Below are 21,719 nucleotides of genomic sequence, written 5' to 3'. Positions count from 1 at the left end.
ATAATGCCCTGAAGGCACAAACCACAAGCTCCATTTGGCTGGATGTGCAGCTCCAAAAGTACTCAAACTCAGCAGCATTCAAGACACAGCAAGCTACTTGATTAGTATCTCATCAACCATCTTCAACATTCATCTCCTTTACTACCAAGACACAGTAGTTGTAACATTTACCATCTGCTGAACTGCATTCCAGTGACATGCCTAAACTATTTCAACAGCACCTCCAAAGCCCACAATCTGAACCATCAATCGAAAAGAAGGGATCAGGTCCTTGGGATCACCACCACCTACACGATCCCCTCCAAATCCAATGCTATCTTGATGGAAATACGCCACATCCTTCATCAACTGAAGCACAACATCTTACAACTTTGTTTGCAGCAGTGCTGTGGGAGTGCCAATGCCACAAGGTCTGTAGTTGGTCAATGGGTCAGATGGCTCAGCAGCATCTTCTCAATGGAATTAGGGATAGCCCAAAACACTGGTGCACCAGCAATAATGAAATTGTGAGGAAAAAAAAAAATCAATAAATACAGATGCCATGGTGTAAGAAAGGAAAAATAAGCTGATCCTGCTTCACTCCCGTTTACATGGAGTTAGCTGGCACAATACACTGATCATTTATTCCAGTGGTCCTGATTTTTTATGTGCAAGGCAGGGCCTGGCCTTTTCTTACCAGCAGGGCTTCCGATGCTTTAACTTAGGCTCACAAATGAAGGAAGTGGGGTCATTGAGATAAGGGTAGTTGAAACTATGACTCAAAGTCACACTCTTCAACTGGTTTAGCTCATGTTCATTAGGCACACCTTCACTATTTTTCAGTATCCTAATCCAAAATTAATTTGCTTGGAAGATATTAGAAGAAAACAAGTTTCAACAGCAATAAATATTTTTTTTCCTTACATCTTTGAAGAGATTTTTCTCTCTGTTCTGTTCTTCTGGTTGGACATCAACAGAAACATTGTTAATAGTGTAAAACCACAGATCCCTCTTCTCTCCCTCAGTCTCAATTCTGGTCTCGGCAAGAATGTGGAAAAACAAAAGAATGCAATAAAGGGTTATAGATCAAGGCTGTATAAGGTGCATCCTCAGCCTAACTGAGCCACTTCTTCAAAGGGCTTTCCAGATAAATATGCAGACATTGTTGAATGTAGGGCGGGGGAAGAGAGGAAATGGTGGGGCAGGAGGAAGAGAGAGGGAAAAAAAAGGTTAACAAGAAAGAAGAAAAGGTGAAAACTGATCAAAACTTCAAAATTATATTAAAAATGAATATTATGGCAATTGGCATCTGAATGAGAAATCCTGCTGCAATATTCAAGTCTTATTGCTGAGCACAGAATGCAAACTTCTGCTGTTGAATATATCCTTAGAGACTAGTTGATTGTGACAGTTAATTTAGGATTTATCAATCAATGTTTACCGTCTATTACAAAAAACAGTATATTCCAAACAAGAATAATGAAAAGAAAGTAAGTTTCAATTAAATTAAACAAGTTGCATTTGAATGGCAAGCAAAACAAAGACACCATAGTCTCTATTTCTTTGTCCTCTTATACTATCGCTTTCCTCTAAAAATTCAAAAATACATTTTCATTGAAAATGCGATATAAATCAATGTAAGTTATGTTGTTGCAATCTGGCTGCTTGATTTTAGAACAGGAAGAGATATCCACTGTATAGAAACCATCTCTTGCAGGGTTTTATGTGGCAATTACCACAGAAATTGGATCGTCAGAAATGACACCTGTTCAGCAGGGAGTATAACTGAATAGGCTGGTCTCTGTTCAGCATAAAGTATTTAGCAACTATTTCAATATTTGAATGGTTCCATAGTCTGTAGAAGTCATTGATGTCGCTCAATTCCATGACTACTACTTGTCGTCTGCCTTTCATTCCAGACAGTCCTGTGCAAAGATATTCACTCCTCAAGCTAATTGAGATACTTTTAAAGGACATTTCACCAAATTTTAGTCTGTCTCCTATAGTTCCTGAACGATCTGCATTTTTCCAGTGTAAAGTTGGAAGTTCATATTTTTACTCAAGATCATTTTTAAATTTTGAAAAAAATTATGAGTTAAGGAGGGGGGAAAAAGAGAGTTAGATGTCCAGGTTTATAAATATCAATTGTGATGAATATCAAAGGGGAAGAGTTACACTTCAGTTGCATAGCATCTTTTAGAACCCATCCAGTGTTTTAGGTTCCAGTTTCAGCATTGCAATGTAAGTGATGCAACGTACATTGACAAAAGGTTAGCTTGCAGGCCAGGTGCAAATGGGATGTGGCCCTTCAATGCTTGAGGGACTGAGCTAAAGAGCAGGGAGGTTCTGCTGCGTCTGTAAAGGGCACTGGTGAGGCCACACCTGGAGTTCTGTGTGCAGTGCAATTCTGATCTCCTTATTAGAGAAAGGAGACATTAGCTTTAGAGCCAGTGCAGATCAAGTTCACCAAATTGATTCTAGAAATGTGGGGTTGACCAGATGAGGAGAGATTGAGTAGCCTTAGGACTACACTCACTGGAAGTTTTATATCTGGGGGCCCGCGGGGGGGGGGGGGGCAAAATTCTAAAACAACATAAAATTATTAAATGAATATACTATAGAAGGAGGGTGGTTGTTTTCACTAGCCATTGAAACTGGAACTATGGGGCACAGCCTCAAGATTCGGGGGAATAGATTTAAGACAGAGATTTCAAGAAATGCATCTCCCAGAGAGAGTGGAATTCTCTGCCTAATGAAACAGGTGAGACAGCCTCACTAAATGAATTTAAGACACAGGCAGGTAGATTTTATTGAATAATTGGAGAATTACAGGTTATGGGGTGAAGCAGGGATGTCATGGAGCTGATCCATGGCCACATAAGCTATGATCTTAATGAATGGCAGAACAAGTTCGACAGGTCAGATGACCAACTCCTGCTTCTATTACTTATGCTATAAAACTTTGCAGCAAAAATACGAGTTACTGGAGGAATTCATCAGGTCAGGCAGCATCTGTGGAGAGAATCGAAGAGTCAGCGTTTCAAGTCGAGACCCTATGACAACTATTATAAATCAATAGGAACCAACAAGATTGAAACAGAGAATATTGTATTTCCTACAGAACAAAAGGCCAAGACCGAGAGCTTGCTAATAGATATGTTTTGAAAATAAATCACTGTGATGGTTGTAAAAAACAAACGGTAAGAAAATTCAACATTGATGACCAGTGGTATAACACACTGGTCTTAGCATCATACTTGCCTGTAGACTGCTTTAGAATCACTGAAGTCTGGTTTAATGGAGAGAACTCCATTGCTGTCCATCTTTATTGTACACAATATATACTCATCTTCACGGTGTCCCTGTCTGAATATGCAGAACATAAGTCACCATTGAAATATGGTTACAACTGCAATTGATTTTGCCAACTACAATTTAAAATGGAGCTCAAGATGAAACACCTACTTTCCATAGGGCCCCAGATCTCCCATGATGTACATAGTTTGTACTGGAGTGCTCAGGACATGGTTGCTTCTCACAAACTCTTCCGTAGGCTCCCAGTTGATGATCCGTGATTTTGGAATCTTCCCTTCCCTGCAAAGTTAACATGAAGCTTGATCAGGCTAATCTCAATGTGGGTTACATTAGATTCAATGTTACCTGGGTATGAATTCCACCCCCCCCCAAAAAAAAATAGCATACTATTTGGTCCTCACCAGGAAACCAGGTGAGGCAACTATATGGAAACTAGCCTTTTACCTCCAGGACTCTAAACCACCTGCAGGAGAAATAGATTGAAACCTTTCCATTTTAGCCTATCATGCAACATGGGCCAGTAATTTGATTTAAAAAAAAATTATGCGATGGGAAATGCAGCATATTGATGGAATGGGTTGGGGAAGGGAATTGAGGAAACCGTGATCTTCTAGACTGGAGCTGTGCCATGTTGTTTGCACATCGTCAGACACAAGTCCAACAATTTCATGCTAAATAAAGTGTTTCCTCCAAATGTCACTCCTCTGCTCCAAAAAGCACGATCAGGCGAACCCAATGTCTTTCTCGCTCCCAGTCTAAATTGAGTGCTGCCATCACATGTGAGTGAGTACCAGAGGGAAAAGGCTGTCAAGGGAAAGTAAATGGAAAGAACAGCAGCATTAGTAAAAGAGGATAACAACAGAAGAAATGGAAGCAGGAACAGGCCATTCAGCCCAAATGACCACTCTGCTATTCAATGGGATCACAGCTGATCATGCACATTCGCACTTCAAAATCTTGATTAACAATATTTAAAAATCTAACAATACCTGCGAAGATACTCAATAACTGAGTCTCCACATCCCTCAAAAAAATTCTGAAAATTCATTTCCCTCTGCATGAAGAATTATTTTCTAATGCCGAACTCTTATTAAACATCAATGGCCTTCCTTGCTAGAGGACCTAAATTTAAGAGCTGGGAGGTTCTGCTAAAACCGGCAAGGCTGTACCTGGAATAGAGTTTGCAATTCTGGTTGCCTGCTTGAGAAAAGATATGCTGGTCTTTGAGGCCAGGTTGATTCTGAAAATGAGGCGGGGGGGGGGGGGGGGGTTAGCTAATGAGGAGAAATTGAGTAACCTGGGACAACATTCATTAGTTTAGAATGATTGGGGAAATCTGAGAGAAATATAAACTTCTGAAAGGATTACATCAGATATAACCAGGGAAGTTGTTTTTCACTGACAGATGAGACTAGAACTCAGAACATAGCATTGAGGATCAGATTTCAGATTTATTGTCAGGGTACATACAACCCTGAGATACTTTTTCTTTTTTCCTGTGGGTGCAACAGAATTACCACATTGGCAGTGCAAAAGAAAAAAACCAGAGAATAAAAAAAGTCGATAGAGTGCGTAAGTTTGTTATTGAGGGGTCTGATGGTGGAGGGGTAGCAGCAGTACCTGAACCGAGTGGTGCAAGTCTTGTGGCACCGATACCTCTTCCCTGATGGCAACAGTGAGAACAGTTTGCTGGGTGGTGTGGATCCTTAATGATTGCTGCTGCTCTTGAATGACAGCGTTCTCAATGGTGGGGAGGGTTTTGCCATGATGTCTTGGGCTGTGTACACTACTTTTTGGACAGCTTTACGCTCAGGTGTGTTGGTTTCCCCACACCAGATCGTGATGCAGCCGGTCAGCTCACTTTCCACCACACATCTAGAAATTTCCCAGTGTTTCTAGTGTCATTCCAAACCCACAAACTCCTGAGGAAGTAGAGCAGTGGTTCTCAACATTTTTCTTTTCATTCACATACCTTTAAGTAATCCCCATGCCATAGGTGCTCTGTGATTAGTAAGGGATTGCTTAAGGTGGTATGTGGGTGGAAAGAAAAAGTTTGAAAACCAGTGTTTTAATCGTACCTAATTATGTGCGCGGTTTCAGAACTCCAAAGGAAATGGGCCAGTGACAATTTTCCTCAAGCAAAATATTTCAGTAACAATTGGGTCTAGAGCAGTGATTCTCAACCTTCCTTTCCCACTCACATCCCTCCTTAAGCAATCCCTTACTAATCACAGAGCACTGATGGTATGGGGATTACTTAAAGTGGTATGTGAGTGGAAAGAAAAAGGTTGAGAACCACTGATTTAAACCCTTTTACAGAAGGCACAAACCCATGATTAGTAAAAAACTAAAAGGATTATTTTTTTTTAAGCCTAGGAAGTATTACAGTTTGAATTTACTATCTAATAATAGTTGGAGCGGACAACCTTCTGTTATTTGTCTCAAATCCGGAAGTATCTATTCCTCTTATCTATTCCTTTACTATCACAATTCAGTCACTTTTCAGGGTATAAACTAAACTTACACAAGAGTGAACTTTTCCCCCTTGAATACTTTGGTGCCTATTTGTGCCAATATCCCTTACAAGGTTGTTAAGAATCAATTTACTTACCTAGGAATTATAGTCACTAAACACCACAAACATTTATTTAAGGCAAAATTTCTTAATTTATTAAAACAATTTAAGCAGACATTGTCCAGATTGTTACCTTTCTCAATTTCATTAGTTGGTCGTATTAACTCTATTAAAATGATTATTTTACCTAAACTTTTATTCCTTTTTTTATACGATTCTAGTCTTAATTCCCAAAGGGTTGAGGCACTGATGTGCTTTCTTCACAATCCTATTAATATGTTGACTCCAGGAAAAATCCCAAGAACTAAAAGCTGCTCACCCTCTCCATCCCTGATCCCCCAATGATCACTGGATTGTATACCTTTCCTGGAGTCAACAATCAGGGGAGTAAAGTTAAGACAGAGAACTGTTTTGGCTAGAGTAGTGAATCGATGAAATTGTTTGCCCCATGAAGCAACAGAGGCTGCCTTATCAAATGTATTTAAGACATAGATAGGTAGATTTTTGAACAGTAAAGGAATTAAGGGTTACAGATAAATGGAGCTGAGTCTACAGCCATTTTAAATGACAGAGCAGGTTTTATTTGTCAGATGGCTCCTATTTCTTATATTCTTGTTCTCAGCAGTAACACACACACAGTTAAACATCGAAAATAATTTATAAAAAATATTGTGCAATATATTGTCAAGCGAAGACAAATCACTCCACATTTTATGGAATTTCAAATGAACGAGAATAACAAGAAGATTCTATATATTATTGTTCTTCCCTCCCACCCCACTTACATAACTCTGCTCTCCTGCCTCCTGCAATGAACATGTGACATTCTCTTGGTCAGGTACGATGGAGGCTCCTTCGCTGAAGTGGTAACCATTTTGGAGTGCTGTAGAATGGAGATACTTAATTGAAACTGCAACACTATCTGGCAATGGATTCGGCAAACACACATTCTCTTTGCATCCAGAAAAGCATGCTTTAAGCCAGGTCCATCAAGGTAGATTTAGGGAAAAGCCCATCCAATCTCAACGCAAAATAAACTGCTTGTTCCAGTAATAGATGGCAGCAGGGTCATCAATAACCTAACAGAGCAAGACATACTAGAGAACAAAATGTAGAGGACAAAAGGGAGTCTGCCAAAATGGATCAATATGATCCCTTAACAAAAAAAAACTGAAGTTCTTTTCTCTAAAAGCCAAATTTAAAAGCTATGTTAAATTTATGGAACATCAATCAAATAAATGAAATAAAAACAAACCATTTTGGTCTCCACAAGATAAACATTGTTATAAATGCTCTCAAGGAAGCACAAAAAAAGCATACTTAACTAATAGCAGAATTGAAAAATTATGAATAAAGACCGACAAGGCTGGAATATTTTCTTCAGAAAGGATTGAGGTTATCCTATAAAAGTGTTAAACTATGTTATAGGGTTTTGTAGCATCAATGTTTTCATCTGTGGGAAAGAGCAGAAGCAGGTCTTAAAAACTAAGCTTGTCCAGAATAAACTCAATTGGGAATTCAGGAGAAATTTCTTCACTCAGAGACTAGAAGAAAGCAAATCGAGGATTTCAACATTTCCTCATTTCCAAGCCAAATTTTTACTGAAGACAGCAAAGTACTAAAACAAAAACAAAAAACTGCTTGAGGAACTCAGTGGGCCAGGCACCTTCCATGAATACTGTTGAAATGCCGAGTCCCCCCAACAGTTTGTGCTATTCTCTAGACTCCAGCACCTGTGGTCGCATGTCTTCCAATTAATTTATAATTTTTGATAACCTTGAATGAAGAAAGACAGCAGCCAACTTGAATGAAGGATAAACACCAGTGCAGACTCTGCTAGAGTTTATTTTAAATCAGAAACTTTGATGGGAATAAAAAAAATTTTCTTGTCAGACTTTTTTCCATCCACCCTTCCCTAGCTTCCTTATTGTCAATATCTTCCTTCCCTCTTTTACCTACTTCATGCACTAATAAATGCACATGTTACCCAGGAACAAGACCACAATAAATATTTCTGTATTTATTTACAATTGCTGAAAAGTTCACTATTTAACACAATAATAATTGATCATTAACTTCATAACTAGATAGTCTGCAGTGGTTCTCAGCCTTTTTCTTGCCACTCACATACCACTTTAAGTAATCCCCATGCCATAGGGATTGCTTAAGGTGGAATGTGAGTGGCAAGAAAAAGATTGAGAACCACTGGTCTACTGTCCAGTAGACAGTACTGGTGTCTGAGCTGAGCATGGACCCAATTAATTGGCCTTTCTGAAGCTACTGTTCTTGTCCTCCTAAGGAGCAGCAAACCCACAGGTTCCCAGATCTGCAGGCATTCAATTGTGGTTTGTAAAGAACAGGAAGTTCAAGACTCCAATTAAAGTCTTCCTTGAAAGTTTAAACAGCAAGAAGGAGAGCACCTTGGCTCTGTCTGCTGCAACCATATAACCATTTACGGAGCGGAAACAGGCCATGTCGGCCTTTCGAGTCCGCACCAGTTCACTAGTGTGTGTTTGAATAAAGAATCTGGTATTTGATGCAGCAAAACAATCCATGGCCTCATGTACTGCCAAACTGAGGTCACCTGCAAATTGGAGGAACACCCTACATCAGTGGTGGCTAAACTATGGTCTCCAGGGCAACTAAATAGCTCCTCTTAGTTTCAACACTAGATGCCATTGCAATTTTGAACAACTATTAGATTGACTGTTGATAGGTTACTAATCAATGAAAATGTTTACCTCAGTTGATTAAACATGGCAGAACTGAAAAAAAATGGAAAATAGCAAGAGAGTGTCGAAAATTTCAGACACATTGGAAAATGAATATTTTTTTCACAGAAGTCAAGGGGAAGTGTGTTTGTTTGATCTGCAAGGAATCTGTTAACTTTAATGACCTATCTCCAGATTTACACATTGCATCGTAATCATTAAGGTGGACACTTGGACCACGAACTGCATTCACTGAGAGATGTGGAGGAATGTTGGAGACAGCCTCGTCCCTTTCTTGATCTCTTCTCCTGTTCTTATTTTGCACCCAGCTTTTTCCTTTGCGCTGCTTTTTGAATGGGAGTTTTATTGTATTCATTTAAATTTAAGAGCAGCAGATACAAAAATGCTTACTGTAATATGTGAGCACATATTACTGCCAAGCTTAATATTATTTGGCCCATGAGTCTCCTTATATCTTTCTGTGTGTGGCCAACCAAAAATGATTGGCCACCCTGCCCTATATTCTGTCTTGGCGATCTCTAACCAGACAGCACAAATAGCGACCTCCAATTTCTGTTAAAGTCCTCCTGCAGTCTCTCTATTTCCTTTCCCACCCCCTTCCCTTCTTTGTCTAATCAGAGTACTAGCCTTGATAGACCTCTGACCTCTCCCCATCATATCTCAGCCTTTTTCCCCTCTACCCACCTACCTGAATCCATCCACATCTCTTACCTTTTAACCTGTGCTTCTCCCCTTCTCCTCTCCACCACTCCCCTCCCTCTACCTCTTTGTTATTCAGCTATCTACCTGCTTTTCCAGATGAAGGGCTCAGGCCCAAAACACTAGTCCTTTTTATGGAGCGACGCCGCGTTGCAGCTGGCTGAATGAGGTAAAAAGCGGCAGACCTACCTTTTATGGAGAAGGCCCACAAGGAGCATTGCTTTTATGGAGAGCGGCTTCAGGAGCGTCCTCTGGAGCTGAGGGAGACAGGGCGAGTGGTGCAGTGGCACCAGCCGTCGCCATGAGGTCAAACATTCGCGCCAAACAATGGGCGTCTTCGTTATTCATAATCCCCCACGCAGCAGGAACCGCTCTGGGAAACACAGAGTGGTTCCAGCTGTATGGGGGATTATAGGAAATGAAGACGGTCATTGGTCCTGCATTAAAACAAAAGAGTCACCCAGCCAGGCTCTGCCGCACCCTTGTCTGCCTCCTTCCAGCTCGGCTCGAAGAAGGAGCCAGGGGCAGAGGGGGAGCAGAAAGAGGACACTTCTGGATGGCAGGAGGGAGCCCTAACCCAAGCACCAATCACTGTGGGAGCCCTATTGGTGCTCTTAGGTCATGGGTTGATGATGTCACCACGAGCCTTTATGGAGTGAGGTAAAGCGACTCTCTCCACCTATGGGACTACCCCCCTTAGAAGGATCAGAGTCCACATCCAGCATTCACCATTGGCGTTTTTACAAAGGTAGGTGCAGCAATGTGAAGGTGGAGAATATCTGCCTTTACATTCGCTTTTTTTTAAAAACCACTATAAAAAGGGCTATTGGTTTCCTTTTACTTCCTAAGGTTGCTGCGTGATCTTCTGAGTTTCTCCAGCGTATAGCGCAGGTTTTTGTTTAATGTAAGAAAGAGAGTGATCAGATTTAGTACCTCTTCAGTGTTGGTGTAGCGGTCAAAGTCAGTGTAGGTAAAGATCCTGCGATTCCTCCTCTCTTCGGATTCCTCCAGGCGTAGGATCTCGTTACGGTATTGATAGTCCAGTGGACTCTGGCAGGCATGTTCATTCCTGAACAGGTCAATTTCAAACTAGAATTAAAAGTAGTTATTTTAGGTTTTCGTCCACAAGCCAATCCTTCCTTCTCTCCAATATTCTCCAGCTGAGGACCTCCTAGCATTTCTGCTTTCTGGCCATGTGATGAAATTAGCAGCCATGTACAGGTAAAGAAAGGTTTTTAAATTAGCTTCACAGAAGCCGTTGAAACAAATCTATTTCTATTTCCACTGTTCAACACCATTGGTAGAATGGTTACAAAACTCTTTAGATAGAAAAGGCCACCAAAATTATCTTCATTCTGCCCGTAATAAAACATCATTTTACTGGCACCTATAACATGAGTTTCTACACTGCAGACAAATTATTTAACTATTACCAAGAGTTGTATGGTTTGTGCCATTTGATTTTTGTGCACCTGGAGGTTTGATTGGGCTACCCCAAATAAGAGAGCTACGGTCATTTGCTTTTAAAAATTATTCAACAGACTAAGGTATAAACTCAAGTATTTTGCATTATGTCTGAAAGAGATGTGTCAGAAATAATCACCCCTGCTCATGGGAGTTTGAAGAACAAGCTACCTGACTGAATAACTTCTCCTGCCAACCCACTACAACCTCTTCTTGGTCGTCTGTCCGAAAATTATCTGCAAGATTGAGAAAAAATTTTTTTACTAAGGACAATGAGAGATTTATATAAAATACTTCAGTGTGGCCATGCAAAGAATGAAGGATGTCAAATATACCTTACTTGCATGCAATTTTTGAAGTATTATATTTGGCTCTTACATTCGAGAAACAAATGCATATTTGCCACCTTTCTTTGCATGGCACCTCCATTCAATATCACAACCACCCATCATTTTAATTCACCCTCTCATCACCATGCCCACCTCAAACAAAGTCACCCAATATTTAGATGAGAAATGTTACAGCTTTTTGGAATTAATTTTGGTCAATTCTGTTTAAACGTCCACTAGACTATTTTTAGTTCTTTACTTAGCCTTACCCCATCACTATTTTTAAAATGATAACATTTTTATTTACAACACGGTAGAAACTAATTCCAGCCATTTAAACCTGAGCTGACAATTACACCCAAATTAACCTACAATGCTGCATGTTTTGAAGGGTGGGAGGAAACCCATGCAGTCATAGGGAGAACTTACAAACAACACTGTATTCCAACCTGGGTCGCTGGCTCTGTAATGGTGTTTCACTAAACACTCTGCTACACTGTGCCACCCACTTGCCCTCCACGGGCCATATTTTTTCTTCCTCTGCATTCCCAACTTTTTCCAAGTTCTGATAAAGCCTCATCCTCCTGCAGCACTTTCTTTCTCACTACAGATTCTGCATAACCAACAATTTCCAATATTTTCTACTTTTATTTCACTAGATTGAATGTCTGATTACTTTATACTCCCACGCTGTAGCCAATTTCAGAGCAAACCATATCAGGCTGCAACTTACCAGAGACATTTTCTGACGTCAAGGTGTTCAACGTAGACATCTCGATGACATTTTGCTTGGGGGTAGAATCAGGATGCAAAACATGTTGAGGGAAGAGTGCTGTTGGGGTGACCCGCTGAAGCCATATACTTTATAAGAAAAAAATAAAAGTATGATTAAATGCCTCGCTATGTAAAGCCCTTAATCTTTTGATTAATCCAAATTTATTACAGAAGTTAACCCCATCCAAACCTACCAAGAGGCAGGATAAACCAAAAATGGAAAAAGGCATAAAATCAGATGGAGAGTTGTTTGCACAAATTGCTCTCGTCATTCCATCTTCCCATCAGTATACTTTCACATGTCCAGTGACCTGGCCAACTTCTCTTTCTGTTCCTGTCTCACTCTTGCATAATTTATAGGCAAGATTAAACCTGTCTCCTTTGTGCTGATGCATGAAAGCAATGTCTCCTTTATCATACAAGATGAGATTGTGTAAACTTTTTCGCTTTATGGACTACATGATATGATACCCGAGTCAAAAGCTACAGATCTGGTCTTTGTGACTTAGCTGCGCTGGGTGGGTCACGTCTCCAGAATGGAGGACCATCGCCTTCCCAAGATCGTGTTATATGGCGAGCTCTCCACTGGCCACCGTGACAGAGGTGCACCAAAGAAAAGGTACAAGGACTGCCTGAAGAAATCTCTTGGTGCCTGCCACATTGACCACTGCCAGTGGGCTGATATCGCCTCAAACCGTGCATCTTGGCGCCTCACAGTTTGGCGGGCAGCAACCTCCTTTGAAGAAGACCGCAGAGCCCACCTCACTGACAAAAGGCAAAGGAGGAAAAACCCAACACTCAACCCCAACCAACCAATTTTCCCCTGCAACCGCTGCAACCGTGTCTGCCTGTCCCGCATCGGACTTGTCAGCCACAAACGAGCCTGCAGCTGACGTGGACATTTACCCCCTCCATAAATCTTCGTCCGTGAAGCCAAGCCAAAGAAGACTGTATATACAACAATCCCAAGAAAAGTATTTTCAATCCTCATCAGTCACAGAACCTCTTCTGCTCACGACACCCCTCTCCCACTTCAGCTTTTACAATTGAAACCAACAAATAAAAAGAATTAAGCTGATTTGAATTCCAGAAATAGGTCCCATGCTCTACACTTTGGACAATTTTAGAATTAAGAACAATATTGAATACTTAATGTACCACTAACAAATGCCAGGACTTCCAACATATCTCCCTCTGATCTCAATCAATGACTTCACCCTTGTTAAAAGGGCCCTTACCCACACATGTTCCATTTTAGTCACTTGTGCTCTGACCCTACCCTCCCACTCCCTTCCAGAACTACATTCTCTTCTTCCACTAAGGCATAATTTAATGGATCAGCTTTTGCCATTTCCAGTACCTCAAGTAAGATGCCACCCCAAAACAGTCTTCTCAAGTTTTCCACTGTCAAGGGGCATAACACAACTATTGTCCGCTTAACCTTTGACCATTGGTCTTGACCATTAATCTTCATAACCACTGGGGCATTAGTAACAGTCTCATCTCAAATCAAATTATGCAAGTCCCTCACTGCTGAGACTAGGTGGGCTCTGGAAATGCCGTACTTTTGGAGTTCCCGCCTTTTCAAAAAGAAGTTAAAATGTCCAACTAATCACTCAGGTGAACAAAAAGAGAAATATTATCAGCGCCCAAGCTCATAATTAATCATCAAATGTCAATAAAGATATACAACTCACATTGATGAAACTTGGTTTTTTTAAAATTTGTTTAACTCTCATGAAACTGGTGGCCTGCCTAATAACTCTGGCTGCAAGTTAAAAGTACCTAATTGATAATGATAAATATCCCTATAGATCTTGCCAAATGGGGCCCTCCACCTGCAGTCACTGCTCAGATGTCAATTTGTCTCTCACTCTCCATGTTCAATTAGCAAAACTCTCCCTGGCATGAACTTTGCAACGTATTAGTGATGTAAATGGTTGGCCACAATGTGTTCCACCCATAAAACTACGAAGGAAACCCCTTTTTACAGCAAACACTGTTCTCTGTTGATCTTTCAAAATGCCCCCCCCCCCCCCCCTCCACTTATGGAAGCATTCAAAGACTAACAAAAATGAACTATTTTAAAATAGATTTAAAACTTAGCCCAATTTAAAAAGTTATTCTTATACTTCTACTTTGTAGGTGTAAATTTCTCATTAAATGAAGAGTTCTCGATCCTGTATTGAGAAATAAGTTGGAGAAAGCAAGTGCAGCATGAACATCAAGTTCATGTGCTCGACATGTACCAGAGCACGAGATTTTAATTTTTTTAAATTATATATTTTAAAAATTTACATAGAAACAGCAAGCATTCACAAATGGATACATTCCATCAATTTTCCATAGAATTCTGGTATTTTCCAGCAAGATTTGAGCCAAAATCATTCTAAATTGTTCCTCCCTCAGACCCTACAACAATCCCTATAATCTATACCAGGTACATTAATTTCATTCTCCAATAATAAAAAAAATGCTGTGTGGTCTATTAACAAAAACACTACAGTAAATACACGATAGAGGTCAGGCAGAATCTGGGAGAGAGAGGAACAGAGTTAAAATTTCACGTCAGTATCTGTCTGATGAAATGGGATCGATCACGCTGGCTAGCTACTCCGCAGTTCCAAAGAAAGCTGCCCAAAAGTTGCAACATGCATGTCAGCTTGTTCCAGGCTTTCACTTCTCCACACTGCAGCACTGAAAAATGGGATTGCCTGAAATTAGATGGAGGAACATTCCCTCCACTCACCATCGAGTCTTGGGACATTCTGCAGTTTAGTGAGAATGAAGGGCCAGATCCACATTTCATCTGGCACTAATCTTTACTCTGGTCAGAGCTGTAGAATCTTATTTTATTTCACTGTTTTAATTAAATAAGTAGTTTTCTGCTCATTCAAACAAATCCCAACTATTTAAAATCTCTTTGATTATCAAGGAGTATGCTAAGTGCAGACCTTCGAAACATCAGTGATGGAGCAGAGATTTTGAGTTATTAGGGAGAAAATATAGTGTGGCTCCAGATCAAGCAAAATCCAGGAATATCAATGCCATCTCTCCATGAATATTACTGACCATCCAAATGTTTCAAGCATTTTTACCTTTTATTTTAATGAATGCTAAATCACTTTCTTCAACTTTATAGATCCTAATATGCCCCAATCCTTGTGCAAAATTCACTGCCCAAATCACAGCCTTAATCCCACTCCCCTAACCGCTGCATTAATCTCACTCCTCAACTCCTGCATTAATCCTAATAGCCAAGCCCTGGATTAATATCACTCCCCCAAATCCTGCATTAATACCAATCTCCTCCAACCCCTACTCTAATCCCACTATCCCAAAACGCTGCACTAATCCCATTCTGACCCCAATCACTGCACTAGTCCCACTCTGCTCCAACCGCACTATGCCCCAAACCCTGCACTAATCCTTCTGCCCCAATCATTACAATAATCCCACTCTGCTCCAACCTCTGCTCTAATCCCACTCTGCCCCAAACACTACAATAATCATACTGTGCCCCAACCCCTGCATTATTGCCACTGTGCCCTGACACCTGCATTAATCCTATTCTTCCCTCACCCCTGGATCAATCCTACTTTGCCCCAACACCTGCTCAAATCCTGCTCTTCCCCCAATCCCTTCATTAATCCCACTCTGCCCCAACCCCTGCATTAATGCCACATTCACCCAACCCCTGCATCAGTTCCACTGTGCTCTCAACCCTGCATCAGTTCCACTGTGCTCTCAACCCTGCATCAATCCCACTGTGCCCTAAGTCCTGCATCAATCCCACTGTGCCCTAACCCTTGCATCAATCCCACTGTGCCCTAACCCTTGCATCAATCCCACTGTGCCCTAACCCTTGCATCAATCCCACTGTGCCCTAACCCTTGCATCAATCCCACTGTGCCCTAACCCTTGCATCAATCCCACTGTGCCCTAACCCTTGCATCAATCCCACTGTGCCCTAACCCTTGCATCAATCCCACTGTGCCCTAACCCTTGCATCAATCCCACTGTGCCCTAACCCTTGCATCAAACCCACTGTGCCCTAACCCTTTCATCAATCCCACTGTCTCCCAAACCCTTGCATCAATCCCACTCTCCCCTAACCCTTGCATCAATCCCACCCTCCCTTAACCCATGCACCAATCCCACTGTCCCATAACCTTTGCATTGATCCCATTCTCCCCTAACCCTTTGCATCAATCCCACTCTCCCCTAACCCTTGCATTGATCACACCCTCCCATAACCCATGCACCAATCCCACCATCACCTAACCTTTGCATTGATCCCATTCTCCCCTAACCCTTGCAACAATCCCACTCTCCCCTAATCCTTTGCATTAATCCCACTCTACCCTAACCATTTGCATTAATCCCACTCTCCCCTAACCCTTGCATTAAACCCACCCTCCCTTAACCTATGCACCAATCCCACCCTCCCCTAAACTTTGCATCAATCCCACTCTCCCCTAATCCTTTGCATGAATCCCACTCTCCCCTAACCTTTTGCATTAATCCCACTCTCCCCTAACCCTTGCATTAAACGCACCCTCCCTTAACCTATGCACCAATCCCACCCTCCCCTAACCTTTGCATCAACCCCACCCTCCCCTAATCCTTTGCTTTAATCCCACTCTCCCCTAACCATTTGCATTAATCCCACTCTTCCCTAACCGTTTGCATTAATCTCACTCTCCCCTAACCATTTGCATTAATCCCACTCTCCCCTAACCGTTTGCATTAAACCCACCCTCTCTTAACCTATGCACCAATCCCACCCACCCCTAACCTTTGCATCAATACCACCCTCCCGTAATCCTTTGCATTAATCCCACTCTCCCCTAACTGTTTGCATTAATCCCACTCTCCCCTAACCTTTTGCATTAATCCCACTCTCCCATAACCCTTGTATTAAACCCACCCTCCCTTAACCTATGCACCTATCCCACCCTCCCCTAACCTTTGCATCAATCCCACCCTCCCCTAACCTTTGCATCAATCCCACCCTCCCCTAACCTTTGCATCAATCCCACCCTCTCCTAACCTTTGCATCAATCCCACCCTCCCCTAATCCTTTGCATCAATCCCATCCTCCCCTAAACGTTTGCATTAATCCAACTCTCCCCTAACCGTTTGCATTAATCCCACTTTCCCCAACCGTTTGCATTAATCCCACTCTCGCCTAACCCTTGCATTAAACCCACCTTCCCATAACCTATGCACCAATCCCACCCTCCCCTAACCTTTGCATCAATCCCACCCTCCCCTAATCCTTTGCATTAATCCCACTCTCCCCTAACCCTTGCATTAAACCCACCCTCCCTTAACCTATGCACCAATCCCACCCTCCCCTAACCTTTGCATCAATCCCACCCTCCCCTAATCCTTTGCAATAATCCCACTCTCCCCTAATCCTTTGCATTAATCCCACTCTCCCCTAACCGTTTGCATTAATCCCACCCTCCCCTAACCGTTTGCATTAATCCCACCCTCCCCTAACCGTTTGCATTAATCCCACCCTCCCCTAACCATTTGCATTAATACCACTCTCCCCTAATACTTTGCATTAATCCCACTCTCCCCGAACCCTTTGCATTAATCCCACTCTCCCCTAATCCTTTGCTTTAATCCCACTCTCTCCTAATCCTTTGCATTAATCCCACTCTCCCCTAACCCTTTGCATTAATCCCACTCTCCCCTAACCTTTGCATCAATCCCACCCTCCCCAATCCTTTTCATCAATCCCATCCTCCCCTAAACATTTGCATTAATCCCACTCTCCCCTAACCGTTTGCATTAATCCCACTCTCCCCTAACCGCATGCATTAATCCCACTCTCCCCTAACCGTTTGCATTAAACCCACCTTCCCATAACCTATGCACCAATCCCACCCTCCCCTAACCTTTGCATCAATCCCACCCTCCCGTAATCCTTTGCATTAATCCCACTCTCCCCTAATCATTTGCAGTAACCCCACTCTCCCCTAACCCTTGCATTAAACCCACCCTCCCTTAACCTATGCACCAATCCCACCCTCCCCTAACCTTTGCATCAATCTCACCCTCCCCTAATCCTTTGCATTAATCCCACTCTCCCCTAATCCTTTGCATTAATCCCACTCTCCCCTAATCCTTTGCATTAATCCCACTCTCCCCTAATCCTTTGCATTAATCCCACTCTCCCCTAACCGTTTGCATTAATCCCACCCTCCCCTAATCCTTTGCATTAATCCCACTCTCCCCTAACCGTTTGCATTAATCCCACCCTCCCCTAACCGTTTGCATTAATCCCACCCTCCCCTAATCCTTTGCATTAATCCCACTCTCCCCTAACCCTTTGCATTAATCCCACTCTCCCCTAATCCTTTGCATTAATCCCACTCTCCCCTAACCCTTTGCATTAATCCCACTTTCCCCTAACCCTTTGCATTAATCCCACCCTCCCCTAACCGTTTGCATTAATCCCACCCTCCCCTAATCCTTTGCATTAATCCCACCCTCCCCTAACCGTTTGCATTAATACCACTCTCCCCTAATCCTTTGCATTAATCCCACTCTCCCCTAACTCCTTGCATTAATCCCACTCTCCCCTAATCCTTTGCTTTAATCCCACTCTCTCCTAATCCTTTGCATTAATCCCACTCTCCCCTAACCCTTTGCATTAATCCCACTCTCCCCTAATCCTTTGCATTAATCCCACTCTCCCCTAACCCTTTGCATTAATCCCACTTTCCCCTAACCCTTTGCATTAATCCCACCCTCCCCTAATCCTTTGCATTAATCCCACTCTCACCTAATCCTTTGCATTAATCCCAACCTCCCCTAATCCTTTGCATTAATCCCACCCTTCCCTAATCTTTTGCATTAATCCCACTCTCCCCTAACCTTTTGCATTAATCCCACTCTCCCCTAACTGTTTGCATTAATCCCACTCTCCCCTAACTGTTTGCATTAATCCCACTCTCCCCTAACCCTTGCATTAAACCCACCCTCCCTTAACCCATGCACCAATCCCACCGTCTCCTAACCTTTGCATTAATCACACTCTCCCCTAACCCTTTGCATTAATCCCACTCTCCCCTAACCCTTTGCATTAATCCCACTCTCCCCTAATCCTTTGCATTAATCCCACCCTCCCCTAACCTTTGCATCAATCCCACTCTCCCCTAACCCTTTGCATTAATCCCACCCTCCCCTAACCGTTTGCATTAATCCCACCCTCCCCTAATCCTTTGCATTAATCCCACTCTCCCCTAACCGTTTGCATTAATCCCACTCTCCCCTAACCGTTTGCATTAATCCCACTCTCCCCTAACCCATGCATTAAACCCACCCTCCCTTAACCCATGCACCAATCCCACCGTCTCCTAACCTTTGCATTAATCCCACTCTCCCCTAACCCTTTGCATTAATCCCATTCTTCCCTAACCCATGCATTAAACCCACCCTCCCTTAACCCATGCACCAATCCCACCGTCTCCTAACCTTTGCATTAATCCCACTCTCCCCTAACCCTTTGCATTAATCCCACTCTCCCCTAACCCATGCATTAAACCCACCCTCCCTTAACCCATGCACCAATCCCACCGTCTCCTAACCTTTGCATTAATCCCACTCTCCCCTAACCGTTTGCATTAATCCCACTCTCCCCTAACCGTTTGCATTAATCCCACTCTCCCCTAACCCATGCATTAAACCCACCCTCCCTTAACCCATGCACCAATCCCACCGTCTCCTAACCTTTGCATTGATCCCACTCTCCCCTAACCCCTCCACTGACCCCAGTCCGCCCTGATCCGACTCGATCCCCTTTTCCGTTCTCCCCCCGCTCCGCCGCAGCCACATCGCCTTCGCTCCGGACACTCCCCTACTCTTACCGGATACGGAGGTTTTGTACGGGGTCCAGAGTGCGGTAGATCGCCGCTGCCCCGGTCTCACTCCCACGGACGGCCGCCATCAACCGTCCACAGGCGACCGGGACGTGGGCCTGGATTTGCAGGGGCGACGAGCAGGGGTTCCTATGGCAACCGAGCGGACGTAGCCACGCCCCCCGTCCCGCCCAGCCACGTGGGAAGGGGGAGGAAACGCATGGGATCAACCCGAGAATTTTTCCTGCTTTTATCTGTGACTCTTGATGCAACAGTCCAGTCCTACGTTAAAGTCCAATCTATCGTACGATTCTACACCGTGCATTGACTTACTGTGACAATAACCCCTTAACTTTCATTATTGCATAACTTACCATACTTCAGGGTCGGTTCTCTAGTCTGGATAGCACTTGAAATAAAGCTTTTCACTGTATCTTGGTGCACGTGATAATGAACACTTTAACAGGAATTGTATTCCAACACTATTTTCAAATTTATGTACAAACTTAACACTCTCTCAGTCTGGGGACACCAATGCCCGTGTACGTGTAGCCCTGCAGAAGGTAATGGACGCAGGCAGGACCTCATAAGCCAATCCTTCCCCACCATCGAGAACATCTACAGGTAGAGCAGCAGCAATCATCGAGGATCCATGCCATTCAGCACACGCTCTGTTCAGCTTGCTACCATCAGGGATGAGGTCTAGGTACCATAAGACATGCACCACCAGGTTCAGGAACAGCTGCTACCCCTCCAGCATCAGATCCTCAACAACAAACTCAATCAGGGACTTATTTAAGGTCTTTTGCATTTTATCATTTTTTTTCTCTCTGCATTGCAGTTTGTTTAAATTATTTGTTTACATGTGTACATTTTGTAGTTTTTTTTGCACTCCCAATAAGTAGTAATTCTGCCTGGCCTGCAGAATAAAGAATCTCAGGGTTGTATGTACTCCAACAATAAATTTGAATCTATTCACCATCACAATTAAGACTAGAAGCAGCTCACAAGTTATAGGATCCCATAACTGATGCAGAGGGCCAAAACACTGCATTTCTAGTTATTGGATAAATTTCATGGACATTCAAATAACTAATACAAATAAAGCTCCATGAAAGCATTCTGTCTGGAGGTCAGTGACTAGGGGACCCCTGCTTTTTGTGATTTTCATAAATGACCTAAAAGAGGGGGGAAGGATGGGTCAGTAAGTTTGTGGATGACACAAAGGTTGGAGGAGTTGTTGATGGGGCTGAAGATTACAAGAGGATATGACAGGATGCAGAGTTGGGCAGAAAAGTGGCAGATGGTGTTCAATCCAGAGAAGAGCGAGGTGATGCATTTTGGAAGGACAAACCAGAAGGCTGGGTGGGTACAGGGTTAATGGTCATTTACTTTTGAATGTGGATGAAGAGAGGGACTTGGGTTCAAATCCATGCATCCCTCAAGGTAGCCGCTCAGGATGATAGAAGACGACCTATGGGATGCTGGCACAATGACTTCATCACTAATATATATTAGATTTGCATTAAACAATGAATGAAGTATCACATCTCCATGTGCAGTGTATTCCTAAACCTAGAATATATAACAGGCTTCCTTAATAGGGGGACTGAGTTCAGGAGTAGTAACTCTACAAATCTTTGGTAAGACCACACTTGGAGAATTCTGGTCACCTCATTATGGGAAGGAGGTGAAGCAATGGAGAGGGTACAGAGGAGATTTACCAGGATATTGCCTGGATTGGGAAACAAGTCTTATGAGGCTAGGTTAGCAGAGCTGGGACTTTTCTCTTTGGAATGGAGAATGATGAGAGGAGACTTAGAGGTCTACAGGATTATGAGAGGCATACATAGGGTGGACAGCCAGCACCCGTTTCCCACAGCAGGATCAGCAAACACCAGAGGATGTATGTACATGGTTAAGCGAGGGAAGTTTAGGGGAGACATCAGGGGTAAGGTTTTTTTTTAATTTACAC

The 21,719-nt window shown here is 42.7% G+C and overlaps 1 protein-coding gene across 3 annotated transcripts in view; it reads right to left on the bottom strand.

The window, feature by feature from the left end:
- Positions 1-19,893, bottom strand: part of mks1 (MKS transition zone complex subunit 1) — a 72,736-nt gene extending 52,843 nt beyond the window's left edge. For 2 of the 3 annotated variants that reach the window (XM_069911522.1, XM_069911523.1), the window contains exons 1-8: positions 19,754-19,893; positions 11,827-11,954; positions 10,936-11,000; positions 10,234-10,389; positions 6,655-6,752; positions 3,445-3,573; positions 3,241-3,345; positions 904-1,012 (exon numbers count right to left, since the gene is read on the bottom strand). In XM_069911522.1, the coding sequence (XP_069767623.1) occupies positions 904-1,012; positions 3,241-3,345; positions 3,445-3,573; positions 6,655-6,752; positions 10,234-10,389; positions 10,936-11,000; positions 11,827-11,954; positions 19,754-19,833 (870 nt within the window). In that variant the 5' untranslated portion in view covers positions 19,834-19,893. Of the gene's footprint in view, positions 1-903; positions 1,013-3,240; positions 3,346-3,444; positions 3,574-6,654; positions 6,753-10,233; positions 10,390-10,935; positions 11,001-11,826; positions 11,955-19,753 lie in introns of those variants that run through there. The other variant, XM_069911524.1, reaches the window with a different exon arrangement.
- Positions 19,894-21,719: the final 1,826 nt, after the last annotated feature.

The sequence above is a fragment of the Narcine bancroftii genome, chromosome 14, assembly GCF_036971445.1.
Source record: "Narcine bancroftii isolate sNarBan1 chromosome 14, sNarBan1.hap1, whole genome shotgun sequence".
In the NCBI taxonomy this organism is placed as follows: domain Eukaryota; kingdom Metazoa; phylum Chordata; class Chondrichthyes; order Torpediniformes; family Narcinidae; genus Narcine; species Narcine bancroftii.
This window is presented reverse-complemented; position numbering and strand designations above follow the sequence as displayed.